General features: G+C 35.0%; 1 protein-coding gene and 1 long non-coding RNA gene across 2 annotated transcripts; one reads left to right on the top strand and one right to left on the bottom strand.

Annotated features, from left to right (window-relative positions):
• Positions 1 to 4,654: 4,654 nt before the first annotated feature.
• LOC111880838 (receptor-like protein 51) lies at positions 4,655 to 6,127 on the top strand. Its single transcript, XM_023877253.3, has one exon. It carries the CDS (start codon positions 4,730 to 4,732, stop codon positions 6,011 to 6,013), a length of 1,284 nt encoding a protein of 427 aa, XP_023733021.1. The 5' UTR covers positions 4,655 to 4,729; the 3' UTR covers positions 6,014 to 6,127.
• Positions 6,128 to 8,880: 2,753 nt separating this feature from the next.
• LOC111880721 (uncharacterized) lies at positions 8,881 to 9,642 on the bottom strand. Its single transcript, XR_002846557.3, has 2 exons — positions 9,307 to 9,642; positions 8,881 to 9,211 (listed from the first exon to the last, which is right to left on the bottom strand). It is a non-coding gene; the product is annotated as an uncharacterized LOC111880721 (long non-coding RNA).
• Positions 9,643 to 18,667: the final 9,025 nt, after the last annotated feature.

The raw sequence follows: 18,667 nt of genomic DNA, 5'->3' as shown, positions 1-18,667 counted from the left end.
ATGTTCGTTCGTTTAAATTTATTTATGTTCATATATGTTTAATTGTTTTTTATTACATTACTATATTATATGTTCGTTTATGTTCATATATGTTCTATGGTGTTTGTTTATCTTTGTTCGTTTATGCTTTAGTATGTTCATGAACATAAACGAACGAGCATGGACAATTACCAGAGAGGTCTTTGGAATCTTATGACTCATGTTTCTGTCTTCTCTCTCAATCTTTGTCCTACAATCTTTTATGTATAATATGTATGGCTGTAAACGAACTGATCGAACATGAACAATGGTTTGCTCATGTTCGTTCGTTTAAGTTAGTCGAACAAACAAACGAACATGAACGAATAAATGAACGAGTTTTCTTGTTCATGTTCGTTCGTTTAACAAATTACATTGTTCATGTTCGTCCGTTTATGTTCGCGAACATTCTAAACGAACATAAATTAATGAATATAAACAAACAAAGATAAACAAACATAATTGAACATATATAAACATAAACAAAAATATATAATATAGTAATCTAATAAAAACAATTGAACATATATTAACATAAATAAACTTAAACGAACGTAAACGGACAACTTAAATAAATGTTCACGAACATAAATGAACGAACGATATCATTGTTCATGTTTGCTCGTTTAACTAAACGAACGAGAATTTGTGTTTATGTTTGTTCGAACAAGAATTTGTGTTTTATGTTCGTTCATTTATTAAAAAAACGAATATAAACGAACTTTCCGTCAAACGGTTCATCAGACGTTCTGTTTATTTACAGCCCTAATAATATGCATAACTCTACGCGTGTGTTTGACAAATACTTTTTTTTAAGCTTTTAGCTTTTAGTTTTTAAGATAAAGCTCGGAAAAAAAAAATTAAAAATAAAATAAAATAATAAAATAAAAACTTGATTTGGCAAAGAAACTTTAACTTTTATTTTAAACAAAAAGTTCAAATACAAAAGCTACTTCAAGCAGCTTTTAAAAGTTGTTAGCTTTTAACTAAATTTACATATTTAAAAGCTAATAGTTATTTTTGCCAAACACTTCTTCATAAATAAAAGCTATCAAATACATTATAAGTATTAGTATCATTAATATGGTTAAGAAGCAATTAGATTCCACGATTTAACATGAATTTGTAACAATAGCTTTGACAAACGAGAAACATGACTATTTTTTAGTTACACCTATTATGAGCTGCACCCAAAAAGCGGTGCAATAACGCCTTACTAGCCGTTATGGTAGCCAACATTATGGTGGTAACGGGAGGTAACCTGGTTTTTTTCATTGAATTTGCGGAGAAACTGTCGCAATTTCGACTGTTCACAAACAGTCACAAAGTAAAAAACAAAAAATACATTTTAACTCTATTATAAATACACATACATATTGATATGTGTATTTATATATATATATATATATATATATATATATATATATATATATATATATATATATATATTTATACATTATATCTTAATATTTTGGCCTTTATTATTCTCTTTTAGAACTAAAAAGTACTGATAATGTTTTGAATTATGTTTTGCAGCTATTCGTTGTCGATAAAGCACAAAGGAAAAGACTGAAGCGAAAATCGGGCCTAGAAGCTAAAAGAAAGGAAAAATGTTGGAGGAGCCAATTACGCCCCGCGTAATAAACTTCTACGCCAAGCGTAACGACCAAATTCAAATTACGCCCAGCGTAATTTTAGTTTACGCCCCGCGTAATGGCTGGCATCGGATAACTCCAATCGCGTATAAATCCTTAGTACGCCCAGCGTACGTAAGTCGGTTACAAAGGTTATAAAAGTCGATTATCAGCTAACCAGAAGGGAGGATTCGACTTTCAACTTAATTTAGTCGATATTAAACTTCTGTTAAGCCGTTTTGAGGGTCTAGAAGGCGGCCGGAAGGCCGTTAAGCTAACGGGAGCGGAGATCGGAAGGGTTGGAGAGCGGATACGTGTCGGTAATCATATGGGTTGCTAACGTGACCATGTTTAGCATTCCATTGTGTTACTATTCTGTATTTAGTTTCTGATTTGGGTGTAAAAACCTTTTACTTTGTGTTTATGATTGAATGAAGCTTTGATTATTAGACTAATTGCTATATTGAATTATTTATTTAGGTTTAATTTATCTTGCCAAGCTTGTTAAAAGATCCTTACATATTAATGATAATTATTTGCTGTTAATTGTTAAGTGAATTGAGTTGTATGAACATCTGCTTGATTACTTGTCTCTTATGATTTTGATGACCATCGAGATTATAAGTCTAGGAATAACGAATGTGAAACTAGGATTAACTTGGGAATAAGTAAGTTAATGTGTGAGCCTTGTTTGATGACCATCAACAAGAGGTTAAATTGAATTAGTAATTTGATTAACTATATTTACAAGTCTTGCTTGATACGAACTGAACACTAGGAAGCATGTTAGTTTAATCAACTAATCATTGTTTAAATTGACTTGTTTGCTAAAGGATTAGTTATAGTGAACGTGAATCTAATCATTTTAGGAATCGGTGAACATGAATAAATGAATTTGTGTATTAAATTGTCTATGTTTTTAAGGTGTAATTTATCTAAACCAAAGTACCTGAAGAGATTTGCTTTCCTGTTAGTTTATCGAGAGTTGTTAATTGTTAGTTTGAGATTTATTAAACTATTTCTTTATTATTTTCGTGTGACCTGTAACCTAAGCTATTGTAATCTGACTAGGTACACTGCCTATAAGTGCATAGTTAGTCTAAGTTTGTTAGGTTATAAATATTAAAATTAGTGAGTACTTTTGTGCACATCACATATCTAATTTTTACCTACACAATACATATATTTCTCTTAATTTCAATTTTTACACACAACTCAACCGATTCACATTCTACCCACTATGGATTAAAACCCAAACACTCATCCTCAAAACACAAACACATCTCTCATCTTGGTTTTGCACAATATGAGGCGTACGCGAACATCCTCAACTTGCAAAACTCACCACAACTACCATTTTTCGGCAACTTTTTCAATCATGCCTCACCCCACTACAATGCCATACACGAAACCTTTTCAACACCTTTTCTTCCATGCTACAAACAACCACACAACCACCGCCTATGCAACAAACGGTTCCCAATACGTAAGACAGGGGTAGTCGGAAACCAACGACCAAGAAAGGGAGAGTAAGAAAGAAAGGGAAAGAGATCGTAGTGGAGCAATCAAAAGAAGAAACTCCAACATGGTGGACATCAGAGGAAGAGTATGTGTTGGTGGTGTTGTGGTGCAGGACATCAAAAAAACCCGACTAAGGGAAACGATACGAGAAAAGTCGCTTTTTGGGAAGCTGTGATCGAAAGATTTCGCGCAATTTTGAAAAAGGATGATGCATATCACAATCATGGTATGATGAGTGGAAAGTGGACTCAAATCAGTAAGAAGTTCAGCAAGTTCAATTCCATCTACAACAAACTTTCCTCGCACAAGCAAAGTGGTGCGACCGATTTCGATGTTTTTAAAGCGGCTAGGGAGCAATATCATGTTGAGACGGGTCACGTTTTCGAGCACGAAAAAATTTGGGAGATTGTTAAGGATGACCCAGAATGGTTTCAAACACCAACATCATTGTAACAACAATCCAAGAGATTCTGCGGCTCAGGTTTTGTCGACGTTTCCGACACACACACAAACATCGATCTCAATGTCGACGCTGATGAGCTCCCAGTCGACTTCAACGACATCGAAGAGATATCCCCTCCTCAACGATCGATAGGGCTCAACAAGGCGAAGCGGGCTTAACGACATGCGGAGGAAAGCGAAAGTAGACTTCGAGAGCACGCGAAAGTGAAACAGAAATTTGATGTTCACAACGACTTCGCAATTAAAATATGACTTGCAACGTGAGCATTTGGAGTTCCTACGTCAACAAGCCGAGGAAGATCATATGACGAAGGATTTTACAATTCTTCAAACTAGCGAGGATAATATGTCACTGAAACAAGTGGAAGTGCTCCGAAAAATGAAGGAAAATATCGAGCGGAGATATATAGGCGACAAATAGTGTATCGGTTTTATGTCTTTTAAATTTAGGACTATTGTATGTTTTTTTCTTTGTAATGTCATTTTTAGTTTTTAAATGATATTTTTAATTTAGGATTTAATTAAATTATATGTGTTATTAATTTATATGGTTTTTATAATTATTATGACATAAATAAGAAAAAAAATAACAAATCGGAAAAATAGAAATTCAAAAATTCAAAATAATAATAATAATAATAATAAAAGAAAATAAAATGGAGAGTGTTATCACATGTTATTTGGTGTTGTTTATTTCTATTTTTGGTGTTATAACATAAATGTATGAGAAGGAGGATGAGGTGACACATTTTAGGTGTAATAATATCCACACCTAATGACCTAATTTAATCTAATTACTATAACTGTGGATAGAATGATTAATTTACTCTTTTATAAGGTAAGAATAAAAGAAACGTAGGGAACAAAAATAAAGTTCTTAGTTTATAATTATGTTTGTTCATGATTAAAAAGGTTAATATATTTCTTCCAATAGGCAAGAACAATTAAAATCAACTGCTTTGTTTGGTAGAAATGTTATGGGTATATATGTAATTTTACGACAGTTCTCTTCCTTCGCATATACTCTTTGCAAACCTTAAAATCACTCATCTTCAAATCACTAGTTCACTACACTCGAGAAAAAGAATCCAACAATGAGAGCTTCCACAACCACCATCACCTTCCTCCTCGTCCTCCTCCTAATCCTATACCCCACAGCCACCGTCCCCACTCCGCCACCAGCCACCACAGACACCGTTCCAGCTCAATCTCCATCGTCTTCTTCCACCTCCGCCACCCTTGACCCACAACAACTAAGAGCCCTTCAATTCCTCCACATCCCAACCACCCACGGTCTCTGCTCTCAATTCTCCTGCGACACCGCCACCCCATTCCGCCACCTCCTCTCCCTCCGCCTCACCAGCTGCTCCTCCGAATTCCACCTCTCCACCACCCTCCTCTCCTCCCTATCCACCCTCACCTCCCTGACTTTCCTCAACTGTCACATCCCAGTCGTCCACTTCCCCACCTCCCTCTCCACTAACCTCCATTCTTTCACCTCCATCAACTCCCTCCAACGCCTAACCGGCGTCTTTCTCAGCCGCTTCCACAACCTCACCCATCTATACATCTCCGGAGACCCCATCAAAGCCTCCGGTATCCACATTATCACCTCCAACATGAAATCTTTAAACTCTATAATACTCTCCAACACACATCTCACCGGATATCTCCCAAAAGATTGGAGTCCAAATCTAACCTACATCGACTTCTCCAAAAACAAACTCAAAGGCACAATACCCACATCATTAACTCTCCTGAAAAACCTTAAAGTCTTAAACTTTTCATCAAATAATCTCATTGGAGTTATACCAAATTCGTTCGGTGGCTTAATTTCCCTTCAAAATGTTTCTTTATCATCGAACTCGATATCTGGTCCCATACCCGGATCCATGTCCTCCATACCCGGGTTAGTTCATTTAGATCTGAGTTCGAATCAACTCAATGGAGCAATCCCTGAGTTCATCTCAGAAATGAAGGAACTAAAGTATTTGAATCTTGAAAACAATCATTTCCATGGAGTTTTGCCGTTTGATACATCGTTTATCAAGAGATTAGATGTGTTCAAGATTGGTGGAAATGATGATTTGTGTTACAATCATTCAACTATTTCGGCGGAAATGAATCTTGGGATTGCTCCTTGTGATAAACATGGAATGCCCATTTTGCCCCCACCGGCGTTCAAAGAGCCGTCGTCATCGGTGGGTGATTTAATCCGTGGTGGTGGTGATGAGGGTGATGGCGGCGATGATGATACGGAAAAGAAGAATCAAGTGCATGTTAATAGGGGGCCAAGCAAGGTGCTTCTTGGTGTAGCAATTGGGCTTTCGGCCATGGTTTTCCTTTTAATTTTCTTGATTTTGTTATTTAAGTGTTAGATTCATTTTTAGATTTTGGAGCACATTTGTTTTGTTCAATTTGCAATTGGAGCTCCAAATCGTTATATATGTTATGTTAATATAGTTTAATGAAAGGTAAATTGTAACTTTTCAGTTGTCTTGATTTTAATTAATCAAACGTATTTTCAGTCAATTTCTATTTAATATTGTATTTTCTATAAGAGACATTTAAAAACATATTTTACAAGTTTATTAAAGAAATTTGTTCTTTAAAATAAAAAATAACTTACAAGTTTCATATATATATATATATATATATATATATATATATATATATATATATATATATATATATATATATATATATATATATATATCAACATTATAGGTTTATATAATGGTATAAATTTTTTTGTGTACATAACTATGAGTTTAATGAAAGTGTTTAATGAGATGATAAGTTTATATGATGAAACTCTATCATTGATGGATTTGGAGTTCATTTAATAAGAAAAAGAAATTAAATCTTAAATATTTATTATAAATAACATTATGTAACAGTGTCTTGAACTTTGTGGAGTTCAACAAAATTCTTAAATATTTACTATAAATAACATTATGTAACAGTCTGTTGAACTTTGTGGAGTTCAACAAAATTCTTAAATATTTACTATAAATAACATTATGTAACAATCTGTTGAACTTTGTGGAGTTCAATGTATTGTAGGAAAAGAAATGATAAAGTCCTATGGTATAGAAAGATGATGTGACAATCTATTAAACTCTATAGAGTATCTATTAAACTCTATAGAATTCAATGCGTTGTGGATGTTCTACGAGATTATAAGCCACCTAATGATAGTTCGAATTCAATTGCAATTTGATGGTAATATAAATGATGATTTCATGTGTGTGTGAACATTACACAATGACAATCATCAATGGTGACATGTTTTATTTGATATATAGTTTAAACAAAGTATTTATTGATATCTTTGAATAAATATATCAAACAGTTAGATTTAATTAATTAAATCATAGTGAATATTATACGATAAGTGACAACCAAAGAGAAGATTAAGCAACAGTTAGAACCTCATCAAAAGTATAATACAATTCAAAAACGTTGTATTCCTATAACACAAATAACGTGAATTGCTTTAGTAAAATACCGTAACTAATTCTAAAAACAGGGTTATTGCTATCTTAAAATTTTAAATTATTTAGGCTTTCTATTTTAATCAATAAAGTCTATTTAATTATAGCCTTTAAATTTGGCTTTTTATCTATTTATATTGAGAACTACCGGCAAAACCGGTCACCAACATTGGAATGGATGATTATGTTAACATGGACGTTAGTCGTTACATGTACAATGAAAATTATAGAATTTGAATTGATATGTAGTTAAACACTTTGTTGTGCGTCTGTAGAAATTCAATAATCAGTTTATAAAAGTAAATGGTTAGCTTGAAACAATATTATTTTCCAATATTCTTTTTTAGTAATTAGTTATTTTTATGAATTAACATATTCAACTGGAGATTAATTTTTTTTTAATTTTATTGGGTGAGTGGGAAACAGAGTGATGTTGTGTGGTTGATGGAATTATGGTCTTCATCATTACTTTAAATGCTTTTTAATCGTCTTTTTCTTATAGTATACTCTACTTTGCTGTAAAAGATCGAAAATATATTGTTTATTTTACAAAGGATTTACTTTTCTATTTTTATCATATCATACATAGATAAAAATATGTTTGCCTACTGTTTTAAATTTTAAACTTTTATCATCACTAGTTATATAACATCAACATACTGATGCAACTATATACAAAGAGACGTATATGAAATCCAACATTTATCCTCATCGTCTTAGAATTAATACAAATTTCCGTATGCGAAAAAGACTTATTGCTATTTGCAAGACAAGTATCATAAATGTTAAAACCTGGTTCTTATATTAGAGCATGCGGTATGGGCCAGAAACGAGAAGCAACATGCTGATGTGGCATGTCTCAACGGTGTCATGACGGGGGGAACAACCCCCCCAACTTGTTGAATCTTGTTATGGTGGATCTTGTGGTAACGAGGACGAGATAAAACAAGAAAAATGATTGGCTATCTCCTTCATCAACCAATCAAATAATTTTCTCTATTTTCTCTATTTACCTCTTAACATGATATAACATCTTGAACACCATTTCCCCCTTGGTGTTATCGTGGTATTATGGATGAGGTGGCACAAATTTGATGTTATATCCCGTTGCCCACACTCAATGCTCTTAGAGAAGCTGCAAAAACTGTCTTTGTGGTTTGTATTTTTCTTTAGTTAAGATCAAAAAATAGTTTCAACTTTCAAAAATTGTCCTTGTTTTAGGGTTTCATTATGGAATTGGTTTCTAAAATTGATTGTCATTAACCACCCTTCGCTTTTTTCACCCCATGTCCCCAACACAGGATGGTATTTCAGTCTTGACAAAATTACAAAAATGATTCATGTGATATGTATTTTTTTGGGGGTTTTAATCAAAACTTTGATTTTTTTGGTTTCATGGTCTTTTTCAGCTAGTTTCATTGTGAAATTAGTCACTGTTAAACTTGAAAAAGACCAATCTACCCTTTTAGTTTGTTTTTCATTTTCTTTAATAGTTTATTTTTATTTTTATTTAATATTAATGTTAAAACAAATAAATAATAGGGCCCACTACTCTCTCTCTCTCTCTCTCTCTCTCTCTCTCTCTCTCTCTCTCTCTCTCTCTCTCTCTCTCTCTCTCTCTCTCTCTCTCTCTCTCTCTCTCTCGTTACAAAAATCAAGCATTCCCGAACCCCTTCCCATTCATAGAAATCATTTCCTCTCCTTTGTAATGAATTTGAAGGATCAATGGATGACTTTATCTCCAGGAGTGCTTCTAAATCACCATTGAATACAAATTGAAAACACAAGCTAAATAAAAGAACAAGAACAACTCTCGAGTTTCTCATTTCAAACATTTGAAGTCAAATTCCAAAAAAAATTGCAGTTTTTAGATGATTTCCATTTAGATGATTTCCTATAAGATTAAACACCTGGAGATTCTTCAAATTGGATAATGAATCGGGTATTTTTCCAGATATCTGATTAAACCCAATCTTAAGATTTAAGAACCCTAAGGTTTTCCAAATCTCTGAAATTAGAGTTTAAATTCCAATTGAGCATGTTCCCTTCGAGATCAATCACTTCCATTTTCTCCATTCCCTAAATTTCATCAGGAATTTCACCACATCAATAATTGAACAAGAGCGATAATATTCGAAGTTCTGAAAGCTTTGAGATAGCATTTGAAAACTTACCCATCAATTTCCAATTACGACCCACACAGTTTTTCTTGATTCGGTGGAAACAACTGGCCAAGTTGGCTCTTCTAGATGAACCAATTCGTAAAGCGATAGAATTACCAGGCGTAAATCTCTGGGAATTAGAACCTGTTGAAGATGGTTTTGGGGGAGAGTAGGCGAAGCAGGTGGTGGAGGTGGATGTGGATTTCATCTTTGCTTTTATCAGTAGTGGGTACATCAAGACCCTCGTTTCGATCACTTTCAACAGTTTCTACAGGAAGATCTTCAGAAAGAACTTGTTCTTAGATGTCGTCCCCTGTTGCCTAAGCCTAAGGTCGACTTGATGAAGACGTAGGGCTGTTTGGCTTAGTGACAGCCAAAAGTCTTTTTTAGAAAAGAAAAAAAAAACAAAAGATGTTTGGCAAACTAGTTTTAAAAGTCACTTTTGAAGTTTTTTACACAAGGAAAATGAACTTTTTGGAAAAGTCAGAAAATCCTGACTTTTTGTAACTTTTCCAAAAAAGACTTTTGGGGTTTGAAAAGCTAAGCCAAACACCCCCGAAGAACTCGACATGTTTGTATTATTAAATGATGAAGAAGGCCCAGCAGCAGAAGAACCCCTCTGAACAAAAACACGAGTCATCCTTTCCTTTTTTTCGAGATGGTTCTGATGCCCTAAAAACAAACGAATACAAAAAACTTTGCTTTTAAAATAATTTTGTGACTTTTGGTTTTTTTTTAAATCAAAAGTTTAAAAAGTTGTTTGGTAATTGAAAAAGATATTTTAAATTAGTTTTTTGAGAACAAAAAAAATGGGGCTTTTAAAAAGTCACGAATTGTGACTTTTGGCAACTTTTGCATTTTTCCTTTTCTCCCAGTCAAAAGTTCTTTTTAAAGTTCTTTTTAAAAAGGACTTTTTGGTCTGAAAAGCTATCCCAAACACTCCATTATTCTTGATGAGGGAGAGGTAAGCAGAGGGGAAAAAGATGAGGGATAGGTAAGCAGCTAGGTTTGTCACTGGAAGCACCTATCACACACACACACACACACAGGCGGGTGGGTCCCTTTCTTAATTTTATTTAACATTTATATTTAAATAAAAGAAAGAAATATTTAAGTAAATGAAAGAAACAAATTAAAAAGGCAAATTAGTCTTTTAAAGTTTATCGGAAACCAATTTTACAATGAAACTAGCCTAAAAATATCATGAAGCCAAAAAAGTCGGTGTTTTGACTAAAACCCAAAAAAAATACATACCACATGGACCATTTTTGCAATTTTGTCTTCAGTCTTTTTAAGTCTAGGGACCAAAATTACAATATATGGTTATTATTTAAGCAAACTTTCTTCTACAACAACTCTTTCATGAAGTTCTCATAAAACAATGATTGTACTCTGCTTCTATGGGAATGAAGTTGTGGTGCGCACATCCAAGACTTCATTGAATTTAGGGAAGAGATACAAGTTCAATCAATTCATTTATTAAACAAATACGATGATGCATGTACAATCAGTTCATCTATCAAACAAATCTACTACGTTTAAATTCTAGCCCTAGTTGTGTTTTGCGATTATCGAAATGATTCATATGTGTCTTCATTGGATAGTTTGACCCACAAATATGTTGGTAATTTTAGGGTCACCATGTCATTTTATATAATTGGAAGTAACATATGAGCTAATGGGCTTCATAGTTTGTACTCTAATATATGAACGGGTTTGTGCGGAGTGCACACACGTATAAGATCGAATTAGAAGCCAGTTAGACAACAGGTCGAGGTTCCGGGGGCAGCGTCCCTAGGCCCGGGGTTTCCAAAGGGGCAGCGCCCCTACCGGAGTCCAAGGGGAAAACCCCATGGCTGGAAACCCTTGATTTCCTCATTAAATTATGGATTTCTCTTACTTGCTTCCAAAGCAACCCATGAAGGCCAACCCTAAGAGGCAAACCCTAATCTCGTTTATTTTATATAAACGACTCTTCTCTTTGAGAAGAGATACGTGTAACGCCCTCATATTCGGGCTAGTCAATTTAAAGATAATAAGTGTTAAAAATGAATTTTTGATAGAAGATTATTTAGAATAAATGATCTTAACCAAAGTATAGTATATGTCACAAGGATCCCGTACATATAAAGAACGTTGAAATCCGACTTATACGAAGAAGTTATGACATGTCGAAGTTTTGCGACTAAACCGGCACGGATCCGCGTATCGTAAAAAGTGAATTTTTGATAAACTATTTTTTATCCTTATAGATTTAAACGAAAGTCATACATAGTATACGTTAAACCGAGAGTGTGCATATAGAAAACGACATAACGTCCAAATCTGACTTCGTTTGAGGAAGTTATGATTTTTCTAATATTTAGCATAACAGTGCACAGCCCGGAAATCGAATTTTAGATCGATTGATTATTAGCTGACATGACCTAAACGAGAATTGAAGATCTTGTTAATAAGAGCTCAATGATACTTTGTAGGTGAGTTATGTTTACCATACTTCAAGTATAACTTATGTTTAAGTTCATTATCTTTGTTATGAACCTATAAACAAGATTTATCAGTGATTCCAAGTCGTTATAATGATTGATCTACTTACAGGAATGATGTCTAGGCTATGATTTAGTGAGGTGTTTAAAGTGGGATTTCCAAACAGCATACTTCGTATACCAAATGTACCCTACCTCCGATATGATCCTACCTGGTTGTTCCTTACTTGATAGATCATGAAAGTAGACTTTGAGTTAATGATGAACCTAGACTAATAATTAGTCACAATAAATATAGGTTACATCGACAGAAAAGACAATTGCTAGAATCGAAGTGTGGCCTGAATTTCGAGTCGTCACTTTAACAAGTGAGTGCATAGTCCCTTTCATGAACATGATTTTAATACAAGTATTAATAAAAGTATCAAATATATGTTGAAAGTTTATATGTTAGTTTTTTGATATCTGGAAATATGTGTTATATGTATATTTGATGATATAACTGTGCGAACCAGACACGGTTCTATATGTGTTGATATGTATTTACATGATAATAATAATAGAAGTATTATAAATAAGAAGATAAATATATGTTAATACTTAATACTCTGTATAAAATTTTACACTAAATTAGGATAGAGTTGCCGAAACAGAGTTAGTATTGAAAGTTGATTATAAGCATTGTGTAACACCCATAAAAATCAAGCAAATTTAAAACTTTTTTAACCAATTAAAAACCATTAATTATTACAAAGTGTTTTCAAAGTAGTTTCATGTCAAAGTATCCTAGAAATAAAAATCATAAAATGTAAGGAGCTGTACGATCACGCCTTCGCCTTCCCGCGATCATCCGAAGTACCTGAAACCAAAACTGAAACTGTAAGCCCAAAGCTTAGTAAGTTCCTGTGACAACCCAAAAATTTCCATTCAGTAAAACCATCCACTACAATTGAAGTCAAATTTGTATCTTCTAACTTTCAAACTTTTGGGATAAGTTTGAGTGTAAAAAGGTTAGTGCTCCAGAGGATATCAGGAGAGAGGATACACTAAGGTTTAATATGTTGCAATAAGTGCCCAAACCTTCAAGAGTTTGGAATATTACAGTCCAAAAATGGTATTCGGACCAAAAACCCTCAAGGCTATATAAAGAAAACTTAGCCATTTTGGATTCAGTTGTTACATTTCTAGCTAGAGAAAAGTCGATTTTCTCTCTCAAGGATCTTCACCCGATCTCCCCCAACTGTAAGTACTTCAACCTAGAGTGTATATAAGTATGTTATATGCCTAAATAACATGAAAATCAAGCCAAAACACCAAGGAAATGGTGTTCATGGCCCAAGATCTTCTTGGACCGTGAACACTAATTTTGAGGGCCAAAGTGTGCCCAATGTCACTCCAAGCTTTGGAACTAAACCTAGAAACTACCATGACATGTTTAGAACACAAAATCATTAAGAAACAAAGGCTAGAAGTGAGTTCACGGCCAAGGAAGTTCTTGGGCCGTGAACTCCATTTTTTGAGTGCCAAAATGCCCTAAATGCTTTCCTAAAGCCAAGAGACTAACATAGCACTTTACCTTGATGTGTCTAGGACCCAAAACAATCAAAATACCAACACCCATAGGTGTTTATGGCCACAAGCACATGACCAAATAGTCTATGGGCCGTAAACTCAAGATAAGAGTGTTTTAATGCCACAAACACTTCCTAAGGCTTAGACTTGAATTTAGGATGCTTCCTTATGACCTTTAGGACCCTCGTAAACATAAATGGCCATGAGTTTACGGCAGTAAACTCCCTTGGGCCGTGAACACATGGTAGTAAACTCATGTGTGTGCCTTATACCTTCCTATGTTGAATCACATGTGATTCCAACACCTAGCCAAGGTGTTTCCTAGTCCCGGAAGGTGTTATCTTTCATATAGTTGTTTATAAACACTATATTCATGTCATTATGTGTCCTTAAATATCATTTAGGACTTATTGTGTCTCAGAACTTCATTCGTGGAACTTCTCATCCGTACGCACATACCCGTTTGAATCACCACATCAGGTGAGTTCATACCCCGTAATGTATCTTTTATCTATTTTAACTGTTTTAAGGGGGGGGGGAATACAAGTTGAACACAATGATAATTGTGTAAATGTTTGTTATAAATATCTTTCAAAATGTTACTTATGTTATTTATAAGTTGTCAATACATTCCAAAACTCTTTTAAAGGTTATGTTACTTTATAGTTACACAAAACTCCGTTTTTAAAGTATAAGCATAACTTGGTAGATAAATGAGTCTTTTCAATAACAGTCCAGGTAGAACATTAGTAAACTATTATAGGTATAGTTTAGGAGAATGCTATTCATTACTTCTAGTACAATGAAGCACACAAAGAGTCAGTTCAGTTCACGAGTCTATACTAATGGTATACGTTTACATAAATACGTTTACATAGATACGCTTACATGGAATACATTTACATAAGTACAATAACAATACACGATAACAGAACAGAACATAATAAGGTGCTATAGCATGGAACAAGTTCAGGATCTAACTATATCAATGAATCACTTCCGCATTAGTGATAGTTATATTGGGTATACATGATCATAGTAATGTGGATGTTCGCGGCGTGCACTCATGCAGGTGTCGCGTAAAGTTCCTAGAATCTCTTGATAAGGGAGCGTCTAGCATAGGATCTAGCCATCACATTATGCCTTAACCCTCAATTAAGGCACAATAGTACTTAAAGTAGTCACTTATTACAAATACTACAGTACTTACACTGTCATCACGACAATTACAGAAGGATATAAAATTCCAGTTACAATATTATTAATACCTTTACCATGTGTCTTATTCACATAATCGATAAGGTAAATTAGATTTAATTAATAATAGTCGTACAGTCGAGTCTTGGTAGAAGACTACTTTCAAAACAGTCGAGTCTTGGTAGAATGCTACTTTTAAAAGTTAGGACCATGATGCTAACTTTATGATTCCTTAATGAATGCACTATAGGATACACATATGCTAAGTAGTTTCCGACAACTAATAGGATGTGTGCTCTTCGCTGTACGTCCTGTTCCCGTTGGATGTGGGCTTACACCGAGGTCACCCAATCTATTATCTACCCAAATCTATATATATTTATGCTTAGTATACATTAAGTCATCATAAGGGTATGTGACATCCCCATTTTCACGGCCAGAAAAGACCGATTTTGTTTATGCTTTGTTTGAAAATCAGAGTAACATTTTAAATAACAGTGTTGCGGAATTTGTCCCAAAACAAAATATGATAAAGATTTATCAAAAGCATTTCCAAGGAAATTTATTTCATTAAAAGACTTGGGATGTCATGTTTGATACAGATCAAAAGCATAAACAGTACAATATAAGCCTTACTACATTATTTCGTATCTACAGGTCTATATCCGTAATCCCTCATCCCAAAACATCACATCTATGCTCATGTGCCACTACCTGTAATACAAGAAACTGAGTGGGTCAGGCTTGGGAGCCTGGTGAGCACATAGGGTTTTCAACCCACAATAAATAAGTTTATTAACTTTATCAAACCAAACAAACCCGATTACCCGTTCCCGTTATCCTCACTTTACGTCCCTAAAACATCTAACACAAGGGACCTGGTCTAAGGACTATCATCGGGATGGACACTACTGCTAAGGGGATTCCTTCGCAATAAATGTCCTTAAGGCAACCATGTGGGGGATGGAGTACATCTGGTGAGCACACAGTTCAAATAAACACCTACAGGTTGTGAGCCTGCTAGTGTTCCACTGGACTGTCTAGAATAGTCCGTGGTCGTCATCTATACTCCGCTAGATGGCTGGATCATCAATAGCATCTATAACGAGGCCTCTCATTATTTCATTTTATCACACAGCAACTAATACATCTACCCATGTTTTACCCCAACATTTTCGTAGATATAAAATACATATACAGTTTAAATCGTTGAAAATATGTATAAAAATGTTTATTCAGCATAGATAGCAAGTATTCAGGTAATATGCACCCATAACACGTAATTTATAAAATACTTCATATCTATGTGTAAGCTGAAAGTAGCTATGCATTCACTTGAAAGGTGGTGACTCAGCACTCGGACAGCGCTTTGATACCCTCAAAACAATTTTCCTTCGATAAAACCTAGTACCAATACAACTAAGGTTTAGTCTAACGATAACCGCGACAAATTAATTAGTATGACTATTATTATTATTATTATTATATAAGCGTTAATAACACTCAATATAACTCATAATAATAGCCCAAATAATTATTTTAAGGACCTAATAACATTCCTATAATTATTTGAAAGCTATATTAAAAATTGCGTAAGCGTAGCTCACTTACAGCGGATTTTAACGAAAACCGGAACTTTATTTGGAGCAGCGTTTCGAAACCGAAAGACTCTTTTTCTCGGGACTTCCCTTGGGAGCTAAGGGGTTTATCTAGGGCTTAAGGGTGGTTTGGGGCTTTAGAGAGAGAAAGTAATCTAGAGAGAGAAGGAGAATGGTGTGGAAAATGAAGGCTGCCTCGCCCCCTTTTATACCTAGCGAGGCCTCGGATTACGCTGGGCGTAGTCCTTGGCTACACTGGGCGTTCTTCGGATAAGGGCGCCAGTGAGCTTCGTACGAGCCACGTGTTGGATGAAGACCGGAGCTACGCGGCTGCTTGTGGACCGAGGGGTGTAGCTGTACGCTGGGCGTACCGAGCTTTGGACGCTGGGCGTAGCAAGGGGCGACGCGTCACTCATCCGAGTCGGGTACTGAGTCAACGATGGAGGGTGCAGATTGCGCCACGTCATCGATCAAACACCAGGTTTCGCAATTTTGAGTTTAAACTTTAAAAATTCGTATCTTTCGCATACGATCTCCGTTTTTGACGTTCTTTATATCCACGCGAAGGTGGGAACGTACTATACAACTTTCGTTTAGACTCCGTTGGAAAATTTTGACTCGATTTTAAATTTTATACTATTAACAGACCGGGACAAGATTGGTCCGTTAAATCCTCATAACTTCTTCATCCGACGTCCGTTTTCGCCCATATTTTTCTTGTTACACTACTCTTAACGAGATCTTCGATTCTCGTTTAGGTCGTGTCGGCTAAAAAGCACTCGATCTAATATTCGAATTTCGGGTTGTACATTGTTAATCCGAAACTTCGAAAAATCATAACTTTTTCATACGAAGTCAGATTTGGGCGTTCTTTTTATCGATGTTCTTAGTTTAACCTATTCTACGACTTTAATTTAGATCGCTAAGGCTAAATCTCGCTCTATCGTAATTCACTATTTACGCTTCCCGGTGTCATGCCGGTTCCGCCGCGAAACTTTGACGGGTCATAACTTCTTAGTTATAACTCGGATTTCGGCGTTCTTTATATGTACGGAAACCTTGTAACATATACTAAAACTTGGTTGAGATTATTTATTCTTAATAATCTTTGTCGAAAAGTCGTTTTCGACCCCTATTGCCTCTAAATTGACTAGCCCGAATCTGCGGGCGTTACAGGGTACCAGGTATGGACCAGGTCATAGGACACAGAGTCAACACATAGTTATCCTAGTACAAAACTTACTTATCAAAGACAGTATTTTTGGCAGACAAAACTAGAGAATTTTCCAGAAAAGGGCTTAACACATTTTATTAAGCCAGTACAGTTTTAAAAGACTTTAAGTGAGTTAACTCTATAGCACCTTAGTTTATTAACCATGTTTATATACAAGACTAATATCTGATAGATAGCTAAATGTGTGTTTTCCCCCGACATCCTTTTCCCGTTGGATGTGGGCTTAGAGCAGATTCCCCCAATTAACTATCTACCCGATATCAGATTATATATAGCAGTATAAACAAAGCTATTATAAAAGTAATCACCGTAGTCAATATTTTACTATAAGAAATATAGGTTTTCTTAAAAGAACTCTCCATATATAAAGGAACCATTACAAATAACTCCATGAGTAACAAGTGAATACACCAAGGTTATATATGACAACGATCTAACAACCAATGGAATGTGTGCTATCCGCTTTACTTACTGTACCCCGTTGGGTTGTGAGTTGAGGGAAGATGCGCACAATCAATTGTTTATTTACTCCAAGTATATATAACTTGTACCCACTTAGTACGCATAGAAAGGCTTGTAGTGTCATTTTACTTAACTTCCATTAAAGTAGGAAATATAGGATTTTCTAGAGGAATAGGCGAACTTTTCAAAACAGAACTTACAGCTTACATCACTTTACATATACATTTTCAACCACATTTTACAGCTTACTTACATCACTAAAATCTTATGAACTCGCCAGCTTAATTGTTGATCAACTCTTTCAAATAACTTGTATTCTCAGGAGACTATTAGACAGGTGCTCGTGTTGGGAATTTAGAAGATGGATCATTACAGCTTCAAGTCTTGTTTTGTTATTTGTTTATGGCTTTTATGTTTTGTGAACACACACATTGTAAACACTTTGAAATGGTTGTTCATTACTTGCTTACCATATACATATCTCGTGATACTTGACATGACGTCCTCCACCCCCGGACGTTTCCGTCGTTCCGATTTTGGGGTGTGATAGTTCCCTCAAAATACCCATACACACAACAATATACATATAATCATAAATAGCATACTATGAGTCCAGTCAACCATCGGGTTGGAATACCCCACACCCTCAACCATCGGGTTGGAATGCCAACATATTGTGGGTCTAGTCATCCTCGGGATGGAATACCCCAGGCCCACAACTATCGGGTTGGAATGTCACATACTACAAGTCCAATCATCCTCGGGATGGAATACTCATAGCCCACAACCATCAGTTGGAATGCCCAAGTCTGTTGGCTCTCACA

Source organism: Lactuca sativa, chromosome 7 (assembly GCF_002870075.4).
Source record: "Lactuca sativa cultivar Salinas chromosome 7, Lsat_Salinas_v11, whole genome shotgun sequence".
In the NCBI taxonomy this organism is placed as follows: Eukaryota; Viridiplantae; Streptophyta; class Magnoliopsida; order Asterales; family Asteraceae; genus Lactuca; species Lactuca sativa.
The sequence above is the reverse complement of the archived record's forward strand: the minus strand, read 5'-3'. Positions and strand labels throughout refer to the sequence as shown.

Coding starts and splice junctions, on each gene's coding strand:
- LOC111880838 (XM_023877253.3), top strand. CDS start 4,730: ATGAGAGCTTCCACAACCACCATCACCTTCCTCCTCGTCCTCCTCCTA.